The sequence below is a fragment of the Sus scrofa genome, chromosome 14, assembly GCF_000003025.6.
Source record: "Sus scrofa isolate TJ Tabasco breed Duroc chromosome 14, Sscrofa11.1, whole genome shotgun sequence".
NCBI classification, from domain to species: domain Eukaryota; kingdom Metazoa; phylum Chordata; class Mammalia; order Artiodactyla; family Suidae; genus Sus; species Sus scrofa.
In genome coordinates, this window is record NC_010456.5 from 59,541,036 (window position 1) to 59,554,056 (window position 13,021).

At 50.5% G+C, this 13,021-nt stretch overlaps 1 protein-coding gene across 1 annotated transcript in view; it reads left to right on the forward strand.

Moving 5' to 3' along the window:
- C14H1orf198 (chromosome 14 C1orf198 homolog) overlaps positions 1-12,670 on the forward strand; it is a 36,952-nt gene extending 24,282 nt beyond the window's left edge. Inside the window, exons 3-4 of the mRNA XM_001927098.5 lie at positions 3,624-4,163; positions 9,074-12,670. Coding sequence (XP_001927133.1) covers positions 3,624-4,163; positions 9,074-9,130 — 597 coding nt within the window. The 3' untranslated portion in view covers positions 9,131-12,670. The remainder of the gene's footprint in view (positions 1-3,623; positions 4,164-9,073) is intronic.

Consider the following 13,021-nt stretch of genomic DNA (forward strand, 5'->3'; position numbering starts at 1 on the left):
ACAGGCATCGCCCCTGGTGGCCGCTGGCCTCTGTACATGGCATGATGCCCAGCACAGCTGCGGGCCTCAGGGTCCCTCGCTCCAGGTTGAAATCCCAGCACGCGGTCTCCTCATAGACCAGTGACCTAGGACAGTTCATTCATTTGTTCCAAACCTTCATTTTCTTATTTGTAGAATGGAACTTAAAACAAAACAAAACAAAACAAAAACAAGAAAAACCCAACAAAGGAAAACTGCCTGGTGCACAGACTCCCAGAGTCTGCCTTTGTTCTGAGCCCTGGCACCGCACAGAGCCAGAGCTTGGATGGGTGTTCTTGGGATTTATTTCCTATCAGCCCGAGCTTCAAGGCAGCTTGTGCTTGTGTTTGGAGCTGGAGTCCTCGTGGCCTCATCATCTTGGGAGAAACCTCTGGCCATCAGAATCTGCATTTTGGGAGCTCCCTGGTGGCTCAGCGGGTTAAGGATCCAGAATTGTCACTGCTGTGGCTTTGGTCACTCCTGGGGCATGGATTTGATCTGCAGGCACAGACCAAGGGAAAAAAAAAGTTGTGGAAGATAGTGTAATAGGGCATGCTCAAGTTTACTGGCTGGGAGTCATTCATTCCTCAAAAACGTGTCAAAGTCTCACTTCTTGCACACATATCACTGTGTTTCATTTCTGATATTTGCCAGCACTGTTACCCTGCCTTCTTTTGGCACAGCCGAAAAAAGGGGGGGAATCTGGGTGTTTAGGAGAAGTCTCAGCCAAGGAGACTGTTCAGGCCTCCTGACAAACATGTTGGAGGGCCCTGGGAGAGCATTTTTTTGTAAACATTAGAAGACCAGAATCACCCATCGTTAAGTGGAGACGTATTGCATCAGAGTAATAGAGAGCCACTTTAGCACAGTTTTAAATTACACTCAGTGACTGCAGTACTACTCTGATGTCTAGTTGGTGGCATTAGAAATTGGGGCAGGAGTTCTCATTGTGGCTTAGCAGGTTAAGAACCCAACTAGTTTCCATGAGGATGCGGGTTTGGTCCCTGGCCTCAATCAGTGGGTTAAGGATCCAGCATTGCCATGAGCTGTGGTGTAGGTCACAAACGTAGCTCGGGTCCTGCGTTGCTGTGGCTGTGGCAGCTGCAGCTCTGATTTGACTCTTGGCCCAGGAACTTCCATGTGCTGTGGGTGCAACCCTAAAAAGAAAAAAAAAAAAATAAAGGAAGGAAAGGAAAGAAATTGGGGCAGCCCCTGGGAAACAAATTTGGTAGCCTTCACCTAAAACTCTAAAAGAAAGGTTTAAACCTTTTGTGGTTTGGAATGTCACTTCTGGAAATCTGTCTGAGGAAATTAACTCCAAATGGGGAAGAGCTGTATGCAGAAGATGTTCGTGGCAACTTAAATTACAACATCAAAAATTAGAAGTAGCAAATTGTCCAATAATAAGAAAATGGGAAGGTGGTTGGCGGGACAGCCATTCGGTGAGATGTCTCATGCCCATTAAAAATAATGATTATAGGAGTTTCCTGGTGGCTTAGCAGTTAAGGATCCAGTGTTGTTATTACTGTGGCTCGGGTTCAATCCCTGGCCCAGCAATTTCCACATGCCTAGGACTTGGCCAAAAATAAACAGATAATGATACAAAGACCACATAACACCATGGATGATGCTTCTGATTAAGTGAAAAAACAATACCCAAGATTATATGCATAACAGAACTGCAGCTTCAAAAATATGTATCTGAAAAAGATTACATGAAAATATAAAAAGTAATGGTCATTATGGGAAGAGGGGAGGGTTATGATTTTTTTTCTTATTCCCAAACTTTCCGTATTACAGTTTTAGTATTTTTATCTTAAGAAGGAGTTCTCACTGTGGTGCAGTGGGTTAAGGATCTGGCGTTGTCTCTGTAGCTGCTCAGGTGGCTGCTGAGGTACGGGTTTGATCCATGGCCCAGCACAGTGGGTTAAAGGATAGATATAGGTCACAACTGTGGCTCAGATTTAATCCCTGGCCCTGGAACTTCCGTATGCCATGGGTATGGCCATAAAATTAAAAAAAGAAAAAAAAAGAAAAGAAAAGAAAAGAAAGGAAGAAGGGGGTGTATGAGGGATTGGACGTGGCAGGGATGAGTGGCGCATTGCAGGCTGATTTTAGAAATGGCTGGGGTGGAGTTCCCTTTGTGGCTCAGAAGAAACAAACCTGACTAGGATCCTTGAGGATGTGGGTTCCATCCCTGGCCTCCCTTGGTGGGTTAAGCTGTGGTGTAGATTGAGCTGTGGTGTGGGTTGAAGACGAGGCTTGGATCCTGTGTTGTGGCTGTCTTGTAGGCTGGCGGCTGAAGCTCCAATTCAATCACTAGCCTGGGAGCTTCTGTGTGCTGCGGGTACGGCCCTAAAAGAAAACCAAACAAAACACAACCGAAATGGCTAGGGCAGCAGATCGCTCGCTCTGCAAGGCTTGGGGGTCAGCGCCCTCCGGGGAGCTCTGCTGTAAAGAGGGGTTTAGGTTTCCACTCCGGGGTTCATGGGCCAGAACAGCTCAGCCCTCCTGCTTTGAGAGGTGGTGGCATCGGATTAAGGACAGTGTTTCTGGGGGGCTTGCACGCGGGGTGCAGACCTTGCCCTGTCCTCGGGAGGGTCCCCACCTAATGGCCAGGACCCATGAGAGCCGAAGGGCAGTGTGGAGGAGAGCACAGGAGGGAGACATTCAGTCTTGTCGCTGGGCGGCTGTGATGGACACAGACGGGGGCCTAAACAACACACATGTGCTTCTTCTCACCACTCTGGGGCTGGACTGAGGTCACGGTGCCAGGTGATCATAGGTCCAGGTGAGACCCCCCCCTTCCTGCTGTGTCCTCACGAGGCAGAGAGAGTGTCTGTGTCTTCCTAAGGGCACCCATTCTGTTGTGGGGGCCCCACCCTCAAGACCCCACCTAAAGCTCCCAAGGGCCTCCCTCCACCTGCTGTCTCTGGGGAGCTAGGCCTTCAACATACGAATGGGGCAGGCGGACACGCACTCTGTAGCAATGCTCGAACACGGAGCCCGTGGCAGCGCAGAAACATGCAGCCTGTAGCAGGTGTGAAGGCAGCGTGTGGGGCGGGGTAGAGGGGCAGTCTTTGTAGCTGCACACTGGCCTGCCCTGCACTCTCTGGGTTTAGTCCAGAAAGTAGGGTCTGACTGTTGGTTTTCTCTCACTCTTGCCAGCTCCTGTAGGTCAGTAGGGAAGCGGCCCAGGAGGTGGGGACGGGGCTCTGGGTTTTGACCCTCATGCAGTGCTGTTATGTGGCTATGCGCCCTTCCTCATCACACCGGCAGGGGGCTGGTGATCACCCTCCGCAGGAAGGCACTGGGGTCCCTCTTGGAGACACAGGAGGGTGAACAACTCACCAAGCAGAGGCTTTCATTGTCCATCAGATTCAGGAGTGAGTTGTTTGCAGCATCCAGTGTGACCAGGCTTTGCCCTCAAAGCTTCTGCATGTGTCAGGGATGTGATGCTGAAAATAAGCACTGGGCACAGAGAGGCAGTTCCAACAAGTGGACCATAGGCAGCACCGTCGCTCTGGGGGGACATGTCTGAGCCGGGGCACCTGTTCCATTGGCTGATGTGTTGTTCTCTTTCCTCCCCTCCCTGTGTCCCCCAGAGTCAGATGGAGTTCAGCATCTCTTCCTTATCCATCCAAGAGCCTGGCTGCAGCACTGCCAGCGAGCCCAGGCCACCATCCAAAGCTCCCCAGGGGTCCCAGGCCCTCCGACCCTCCCAGGGCAGCAAGTCCACCAGCCTGGATGCCCTGGGTCCAGCCCGGAAGGAAGAGGAAGCGTCCTTCTGGAAGATCAACGCGGAGCGGTCTCGTGGGGAGGGCCCTGAGGCTGACTTCCAGTCGCTGACCCCCAGCCAGATCAAGTCCATCGAGAAGGGGGAGAAGGTCCTGCCTGCTTGTTACCGACAGGAGCCCGCCCTGAAGGCCAGGGAGGCCAAGGAGGAAAAATCCAGCAGCCTCCGCCAGGAGCAGTGGGTCCTTCCCAGCCTCAGCATGGAGCGCGAGAGGCCCCAGCCCGCCCAGGCCTGCACCAGCCCTCCCAGCGAGGCCGAGCCCGGGGGAAAGCTGCCTTCTGCCTCCGCCGGCCCGGAGGCCTTGGAGGACGCAGAGGACACACTGTTCTCGGAACCTGTGCCTGTTCAGGTGGGTGCCTCGCTTCTGGCCGGGGGCCCCTCCCTGCAGGAGTGACCGGGGCTGCCTCTTCGGGCCGGTGAGCCACTGACACTCATGCTTTCTTCTACTCACCTGCAGTCCCCTGGAGGGCTTTGGGTTCAGGGCTGGCAGGTTGTCACGAGGCTTGGTCACCAAAAGACACATGCATTCTCTGAGTCCGTCTTGGTGCCATGACTCCTTTGTCTATTACGGTTTCGGGGGGGGGGATGTCCCTGATGCCCAGGCCCTGCCCAGGGTGTGAGGGCAGGTGGGGGGTCTCGAGGGGATGTGGCAGAAAAGCAGGATTTGGATGCTGGCTCCACGCAGGGGCCTGGGTGGCTGGGCTGTGGCACAGGCAAGGAAGGGACTGTAGCTGTCCTGAGGGGATGTGGGGGACATGGGTGGCACTTCCAGGCCTCCTCTAGGAAGGTCTATATTCAGGGACCTCAGGGGCCTCATTTCTGAGCAGGACACGGTGTCCAAGGAGGAGTCCTAAGGAAAGAACTTCTATGTGGGGTTGGGAGAGAAACAGAAGAAAGATCTGAGAGGTTCACCAGCCAAGGCTCAGCGTGTCCTTGTCAAGATGTCTCTTAGAGAGAAGAGACATCTTGAGTGGCTTCTGCCTGTTTCTGCCTTTTTTTTTTTTCTTCTTTTTAGGGCCACACCTGCAGCACATGGAAATTCCCCGGGGGCAGCTGAATTGGAGCTTCAGCTGCCAGGCCTACGCCACAGCCACAACAACGCAAGACCCGAGCCGCGTCTTGCGACCTGCACCACAACTCCCTGCAACACTGGATCCTTAACCCACTGAGCGAGGCCAGGGATTGAACCTGCAACCTCATGGATATTAGTCGGGTTCATTACCACTGAGCCAGAGTGGGAACTGTGTTTCCCCGTTTTTGTAGAGCACCAACCGTTGTCTTTAGCAGCTGGTCTGTGTTGCTTGAGAAATTCAGAGAAGAAAGGATGTTTGGCTGTGACTTTAAACGGAGCCATTGTTGGAGACCTACCCAAAACCAACATAAATAAGGAAACAAGTAGTGGCACTTTAGAGGGAGGCTGTGGTTTTGAGACGTTCTATGATGAACAAAGCAGTGCCTTGGATGAGCCACGTCTGAGAAGCGTTTCTGGGGGAGACAGTGCATGGCCTGCCCATGTGCCCGGGTGAGGTTGTGGACGAGGCTCCCTGACCCGTCTGACTTGGAGATAAACAGCACTTCCCAGAGCGTGGCTGCTTCTGGCCCTCAGAGCTTCCTGGGTGGGTCAGATCACCTGCTGGGGTCAGGGCAGCCCAAGGGGGTAACAGAGCCCCTCCCCACCCCACCCTGCCCCCCAGGAGCCACGCTGTGATGAGCAGGGTCTCGCTTTTAAACTCTCTCTCCTGCAGCCTGCATGCGCTGCTGCTTTCAGAGCAGCCCGGGCTCTGCACCCAGGGCTGTCACAGGCCTTTTTTTCGGGAGCCGCCAGCCAGCCAGTGTCCCTTCTATAAGTTTGAGTCTGGATTTCGGAGCCGGGGGAGATTTCCTGTCGACAGCACCTCTGTGTGCACCTCGGTGGCTTTCTCCATGTTACCATCATCCGGACTCCTTGGCTACCTTCCTTTTTTTTTTTTTTAAACAACATATACTGAAAAGATTTTATAGTTATCATTAAATATGTACAACGTAAAACATACCACTGTGGCATTAGTTACATTCACGATGTTGTGCCAGCATCACGACCACCCAACCACACAACTCTTGAGTCTGGAATTGAAACTCTGTCCCCTGTGAACGTCACCTTCCCCCAGCCCCTGGCAACCACCAGTCTCCCTTTTGTCACTATGGATTCGACTTCTCTGGGGACCTCATGTAAATGGAATCAGACAGTATTTGTCCCTTTGTGACTGGTTTAATTTATGTAACATGATGTCCTCAAGTTTCATCCATGTTGTAGCAGGTATCAGAATCTCCTTCCTTTTCAAGGCTGAACAGTGTGCCATGTGTATTGACCATTTGGTTTATCCAGTGGGCACTGAACTGTTGTTGTTGTTTTTCCTTTAAATATTTATTTTTATTTATTCATTTATTTGTTTTTAATTTTTAATAATGATTTTTATTTTTTCCATTATAGCTGGTTTACAGTGTTCTGTCCATTTTCTACTGTACAGCAAGGTGACCCAGTGACACATACATGTATACATCCTTTTTCTCACATTATCATGCTCCATCATAAGTGACTAGATGTAGTTCCCAGGGCTATACAGCAGGATCTCATTGCCTATCCATTCCGAAAGCAATAGTTTGCATCTATTAACCCCAAATTCCCAGTCCATCCCCCTTGGCAACCACAAGACTGTTCTCCAAGTCCATGATTTTCTTTTCTGTGAAAAGGTTCATTTGTGCCGTATATTAGATTTCAGATATAAGTGATATCATATGGTATTTGTCTTTCTCTTTCTTGGACTGTTGTGAATAACACCACTGTGAACTTGGGTATACGAATATCTGTATGAATCCCTGCTTTCAGATTCTTTTGGGTCTATGCCCAGAAGAAGAATGGCTAGATCATTTAATTTGGGGGGAACTGCCATGCTGTTTTCCAGTAATGGCTGTATTGTTTTATATTCCCAGCAACAGTGCACAGGGGTTCTGGTCTCTCCATACCCTCACCAACACTTTTCCTTTTTTTTTTAATCTTTTGTCTTTTTAGGGCCGTACTTGCGGCATATGGGGGTTCCCAGGCTAGGGGTCTAATTGGAGCTACAGCCACCGGCCTACACCACAGCTCACAGCAATGCTGGATCCTTAACCCACTGAGCGAGGCTAGGGATGGAACCTGCAACCTCATGGTTCCTAGTCGGATTTGTTTCCGCTGCACCATGATGGGAACTCCCCACTTTTCCTTTTTGACAGCAGCCATCCTAATGGTGTGAGATGGTATCTGGCATTTTGGTTTGATTTGCATACCTCTAATGATTGGTGATGTTGAGTATCTCTTTGTTTTCTGGCCGTTTGTGTATCTCCGTGTCTATTCAGATCCCTTACCCAGTTTTTTGTTTGTTTCTTTCTTTTCACTACCCCGTGGTGGCATATGGAGTTCCCAGGCCAGAGATCAAATCCGAGCCACTGTTTTGACCTACACCACAGCGGTGGCATCACCAGGTCCTTTAACTCACTGTGCCAGGCGGGGATCGAACCTGCATCCTGGTACTGCAGAGACACCTCCAATCCCATTGTGCCACAGCAAGAACTCCTTTTGCCTGGAGTTTTAATCGGTTGTGGGTTTTGTTGTTGAGCATTGGTTGTTTGGTTTTATGGTTGAGCTCTGGGTGTTCCCAGGGTGTGCAGATGACCTGGTCACTTGTCCTCCTAAAGAAGGGGAGCTGGGTAAAAGTCCTTCCATCAGCTCTACACTGACTTTCCAGCAGCCACCCCCTTAGGGTCCCCCACCATCTTAGGCCAGCACCTTGGGCCCCTCCCTCCCTGCTTGCTGCCGGCCTCCTCCCTATGCTTCGTGCCTCTGCTCTTCCTGCACAGCGCTTCCTTCTCAGCCACACTCAGCTCGCCCCGTCCCTGTCCAGCACTCTCTCTGCGATGCTCTGCAGTGAGATCTTCTCCTGGAGGAAGCACTGATGTCAGATATGTGAGCCTCTTAACTGTAAAGAGATGCGGGAAAGTGCTTACAAGGGGGTGTGGTGGAGAGTAGGGCACAGCACCTGAAATCCTTTGAAAGAACAGATTTCTGAGTGCAAAGCACAGAATGAGATGCTGCCGAATGTAAGACACTGGTAGGAAGCCAGCCAAAGGAACACTTGCCTGAACTCCTTTGGCTTTTCAAGATCTGGCTCCCTCTGCATCAGTCCGAGAGACAGCAAACCTGGGCCCGAGACCCACCTGGAGGGGAGCTGCTTAGCCCCTGGCCTGCTGTCTCCTCTGCATCAGCATCTTCTGTTTGTCAGCGTGTGAAGGGCGAGGCGTCAGGGCTCCCTTGCTCGGGACGGCTGAGCCACCAGCTGTACATGTGCTTGTGTCAGGAGCGGTGGCTGGTGAAGCCTGTGGAGATGTGTCTGAATCTGTGGCCTTTGCGTACAGAGGGCCCTTTAAACCAACCCCCTGTCCTGGGAACAGGCCATCCGTGAGCTCAAGAATGTTTTCCTCGGTTAGAGGAAATCACTCCAGAACCTTCCACATCATCAGAAGGAAATAAGCTTTACATCCTTCATCTGTATTTTTCATTCTCTCAACTTGGCAGCTTATTGATTTTTGTTCTGTTCAGTGTGTGTGTTTCATGTTATTAGAAAGTCTGCCTTTGCACTTGTTCTCTTACTCTACAGTGACTGAGTTTAAACATGCCCGTCGTTCAAAAATGGAAAAAATAGGAGTTCCCGTCATGGCACAGCGGAAACGAATCCGACTAGGAACCATGAGATTGCAGGTTTGATCCCTGGCCTCACTCAGTGGGTCAAGGATCTGGCATTGCGTGAGCTGTGGTGTAGGTCGCAGACCTGGCTCGGATCCCAAGTTGCTGTGGCTCTGGCGTAGGCCGGTGGCTACAGCTCCGATTCTACCCCTAGCCTGGGAACCTCCATGTGCCGCAGGTGCAGCCCTCAAAAGACAAAAGACAAAAAAAAGGAAAAAATAGATTTTTCTCCTTTTCTCTTGGGTAGGGCCCATAGAGCGCCTTCAGACCTGCCTGGGGACAGAGAGGGTATGTGTTGGGTCCTGGCAGAGTGTGGCTTTTGCATCGAACTTTATTTAATTTTCCGGTTCTTAGCACTGAGGCAAATTGAGGTCAGGGAGTCTCTGAGCTGGAAGCAGGCTCTTTCATTTGGGTCATTTTAAATGAGATGCTGTTTTTAGATTATGCGTAACTTTAAAAAAGCCGAATGCCTTACTTTGGTGTTTTTGTCCCTTCTACAGGTCAGCTCAAGTAATGTCATCTTGAAGACGGGATTTGATTTTCTGGACAACTGGTAAAATGTGTTCGACAAAACAAACAAAGCAAGAACCCCCAAACGTTTTCCAAAGTGGGGTGGCAAAGGAGGAGAAAGAGGGCAGCGTTCCCCTGCGGCTTTTCCTGGTTTCTGTGCACTCTTTTCTTACTCATTGGGAAACTGGTAAATATTGCCTCGTCCGGGTTTCCAGATTTTTTCCCTTTTTGGTAAGACCAGATATCTGTGCTCTTTTCAATGATTTGATAACAGAAGTTTTACACTTGGAATTTTTAATTCCTCTTAGGAATTCAGTACACCTGGTAAATAAAACTTCCATTCCTGCCCCACTCAATATGCCCCTCCGCAGAGAATGAGCTTTCTCAACTGTGTCACCAAAAGTATAAAGTGTTTTCCATCTCCTCTCCTTTATCCTCTCCCCTTAAAAAAAAATGTGTGGGGCTTCCTTCGATGGGTGACTCTTGGTGACCTCCTTAGCAATAATGGCATCAGCGCACTGGCTGTGGCCACTGGGAGGTCTGTCCCACGAATCCTCACCGGACGCTCCCGGCTGTCCAGGCTCTCCTTGCTGAAGCCACACTTCCTGCATCACGTTGGCCACCCTTCACCCTCTCATCGTTTCCAGGAAACAGACTGTGGGCACATGGCAGAGGTGTCTTTAAGCTGCCATGATACTTACTCAACCTATAGGTCATTGTTAAAGAAGAGTTGCATGTTTAAGTTTTGTATTAATTTTACGTTATTTTGTATCTAGGTTTAGCAGTTGTAGGGCTACGGCTTTCCTCGGGTTTTGTACCAGTGTCCCATTGGAAGTTCTTTGCTACGTCTGGGGCCTGTGGGGGTGTTTCCTGTCCTAGGCATCTGCAGGAGTCAGGCCAGATGGCAGACGTTGCTGGCGAGCCGGGCTGCTCTGATTAGTAGTGTTAGAACCTGCCAGTGTGAGGCTGGCAGGGGCCTGGGATATCCTTCATCCAAGAACTGGTCAGACTGCGTCACAATGGACACTCCCCCAGCCCTGACCACCAGCAGAAGTGGAGGAGCCCGAGTTTCTCTACGGCCTGAGCAGCGCTCCCTGGAGACCGTCGTGGTCATGGCAACAGCATCTCCTGAAGCCGGACTCTGTGCTGCCCACTGTGGTCCCTGCTGCTGGGGAAGGGGGTGGGGCAGCTCCAAGGCTGCCCAGGGGGGCAAGGTGGCCCCCAACCCAGACAGGGTTGGGTAGGGCGGTAGGGGAGCCCCTGCCCAGTGGCCCCCGAGTGGCGTGAGCCTGCAGGGCCTGCCAAGCGTGGTCTCCGCATTGCCTCTCACTGTGTTCTCCTCACCTGACGCCTTAATCCCTGCGAGGCCTGCCAGTGAGCTCCCGATTTCAGTATCAAAGTGTGTCTTTTTAAAAAGCCTTTCGGTTTCATAGGACCTTCTGAAATGATTTCGAGAATATTTTATCTGGCTCCAAGGTAGAGCAGACAACAACTTGTTCTTTTCCAGCAAAGTTTCTGCCAAAGCTGTGGCCGGCCAACTTTTGGGTTGGTTTCTGCCCATTGCATTATATCCCTAAACCTCTTTTGGGCCCTGGGGGTCTTGGATTTGACCTTCCTCCTTTGTTAGCTGACTCTGTGGTGGCAAATACATGTTCTTTAAGTACCGTTTAAGTATAGTTGAAATAGTCAAGGGAGGGAGTTCCCTAGTGGTTCAGTGGGTTAAGGGTCCAGTGTTGTCACCACTTTGGCTTAGGTAGCTGCTGTGGTGTGGGTCTGATCCCTGGCCTGGGAATTCCTGCATGCCTCAGGCGTGGCCAAAAAGAAAAAAAGAAATACTTGGTCACTTTGCTGTATAGCAGAAGTTGACAGAACATTGTAAAATAACTATAATAAAATTAAAAAAATTAAAACCATTAAAAATAAAGAAAAAATAGGAGTTCCCTTCATGGTGCAGTGGAAATGAATCTGACTAGGAACCATGAGGTTGCGGGTTCCATCCCTGGCCTCACTCAGTGGGTTAAGAATCCAGCATTGCCGTGAGCTGTGGTGTAGGTCACAGACTTGGCTCGGATCCCGTGTTGCTCTAGCTGTGGTGTAGGCTGGCAGCAACAGCTCCGATTTGATCCCTAGCCTAGGAACCTCCATAAGCTGCGGGTGCGGCCCTAAAAAGCAAAAAAAAAAAAAAGAAAAAAAGAAATGTTCAAGGGAAAGAAGATCCCTAGCATGGTAGAGAGGGAAAAACAGGCCTACAAACCCTAGCTGGAATCACACAGCCAGGTGCCAGCCCCGCAGGTCAGCCACTGAGCCTCAGAGCCAGGCGCCACCTAGCTCCACTTCCAACTTCCAGGGCAGTGCCTGAACCCATGAATGAAAGCAGGGTCCCCTTCAGAGAAGAGGTGTCCAGAAGTGAGCTTGTGTCCCTTGGTGTTGGTGTAGCAGGGAAGGAAGATCTACATCCTGGGACAATTAGCTCAAGGCGATGTTCCTGATCTTTGGGGAGGTGACTCTAATTTCTTTTCCACTTTTTTGTAAAGCCCAGTGTTCCCTTCAAGTTCTCCCAGGAGCTGAGGGGGCACAGGGATTATTAAAAGCTCCTGCTTCCTTTATACCATCTGGGGTCTGGTCCCCAGCGGTGTTTAGTCATCTGTGACAGTGTTTAAAGTTTCATAAAGAGGAGTTCCCATCGTGGTGCAGCAGAAATGAATCCAACTAGGGACCATGAGGTGGCAGGTTCGATTCCTGGCCTCGCTCAGTGGGTTAAGGATCTGGCATTGCTGTAGCTCTGATTTGACCCCTAGCCTGGGAACCTCCATGTGCCGTGGGTGCAGCCCTAAAAAACAAAACAAACAAACAAAAGTTTCAGCCTCCTGAGATTAAATGTAAAATCTAGACTTGGGAAATCCCAGATAGAGTTCTAAGGCTGGGTGGCTTTGTTCTGCTTTCAGAAATAATGAGGCTGGGAGGGAGGTGAAGGCCTGGAGAACCCATGCTCGTGGGTCTCCCATCCCTCCTGACCCGCAGATCTTCCTCCTCCCCCTGCACAGTCCAGGGAAAGATGTTCTTTCACCGTCTTCCTGGGAGTCTATGTTCGGTGTGTCCGAGTTAGGAAAAATTAAGCTCCTATGTTTGCCCTCTATTTGTTCATGTATCAGGCTGGCGTTTCTAAAACCAGAAGTTATTGTTTATTACTTTAAAAATACACACTTTCCAGCTGAACCCTGAAGGTGATTTTGGACCCTACCTCCCTGGCCACCCTGTCGTCTGTCCCTGAGGTTCAGATCAAGGATTCAGTGTCTTTGGGCGACTGTAATTTGCAAAGTCTGCACCAGGAAGTTAGAAACAAGTCTCAGAGTCTTTCTCCTGGGGGTCCCTCTTCCCCTGCACCCTGGATTTGGGAGTGCTGCCCACTCTGGGGACAGCGGCTTGTAGCACCCCTCTCCCCCAGCCCCCTGCTGCACCCGCGTGGGTGTCAAGGCAGCCACCCTCTCTTTGATACATGTTTTCAAAAACAAGAAATTCTTACTGACTACTTGTAACTCAGTTGTATTTTATATTAACAGCCTTTAATAAAGCCATTTAAAATTTGCTCCGTGTGTCAGTTTGGGACCTCTCCTGGAGTCAGGATGACTGCTGTCACACGCAGAGGGGAATAAAAGGAGTTTCCATTGTGGCTCAGCAGGCTAAGTACCTGACTGGTATTCATGAGGATGCACGTTCAATCCCTGGCCCCGATCAGTGGGTTAGGAATCCAGTATTGCCATGAGCTGTGGTATAGTTCGCAGATATGGCTCAGAACCTGCGTTGCTGTGGCAGTGGTGTAGACCTTCAGCTGTAGCTCAGTTTAGACCCCTAGCCTGGAAGCTTCCATATGCCACAGGTGCTGACCTAAAATGGAAAACAAAAAGGAATTCACTGGGGAGTTCCCGTCGTGGCGCAGT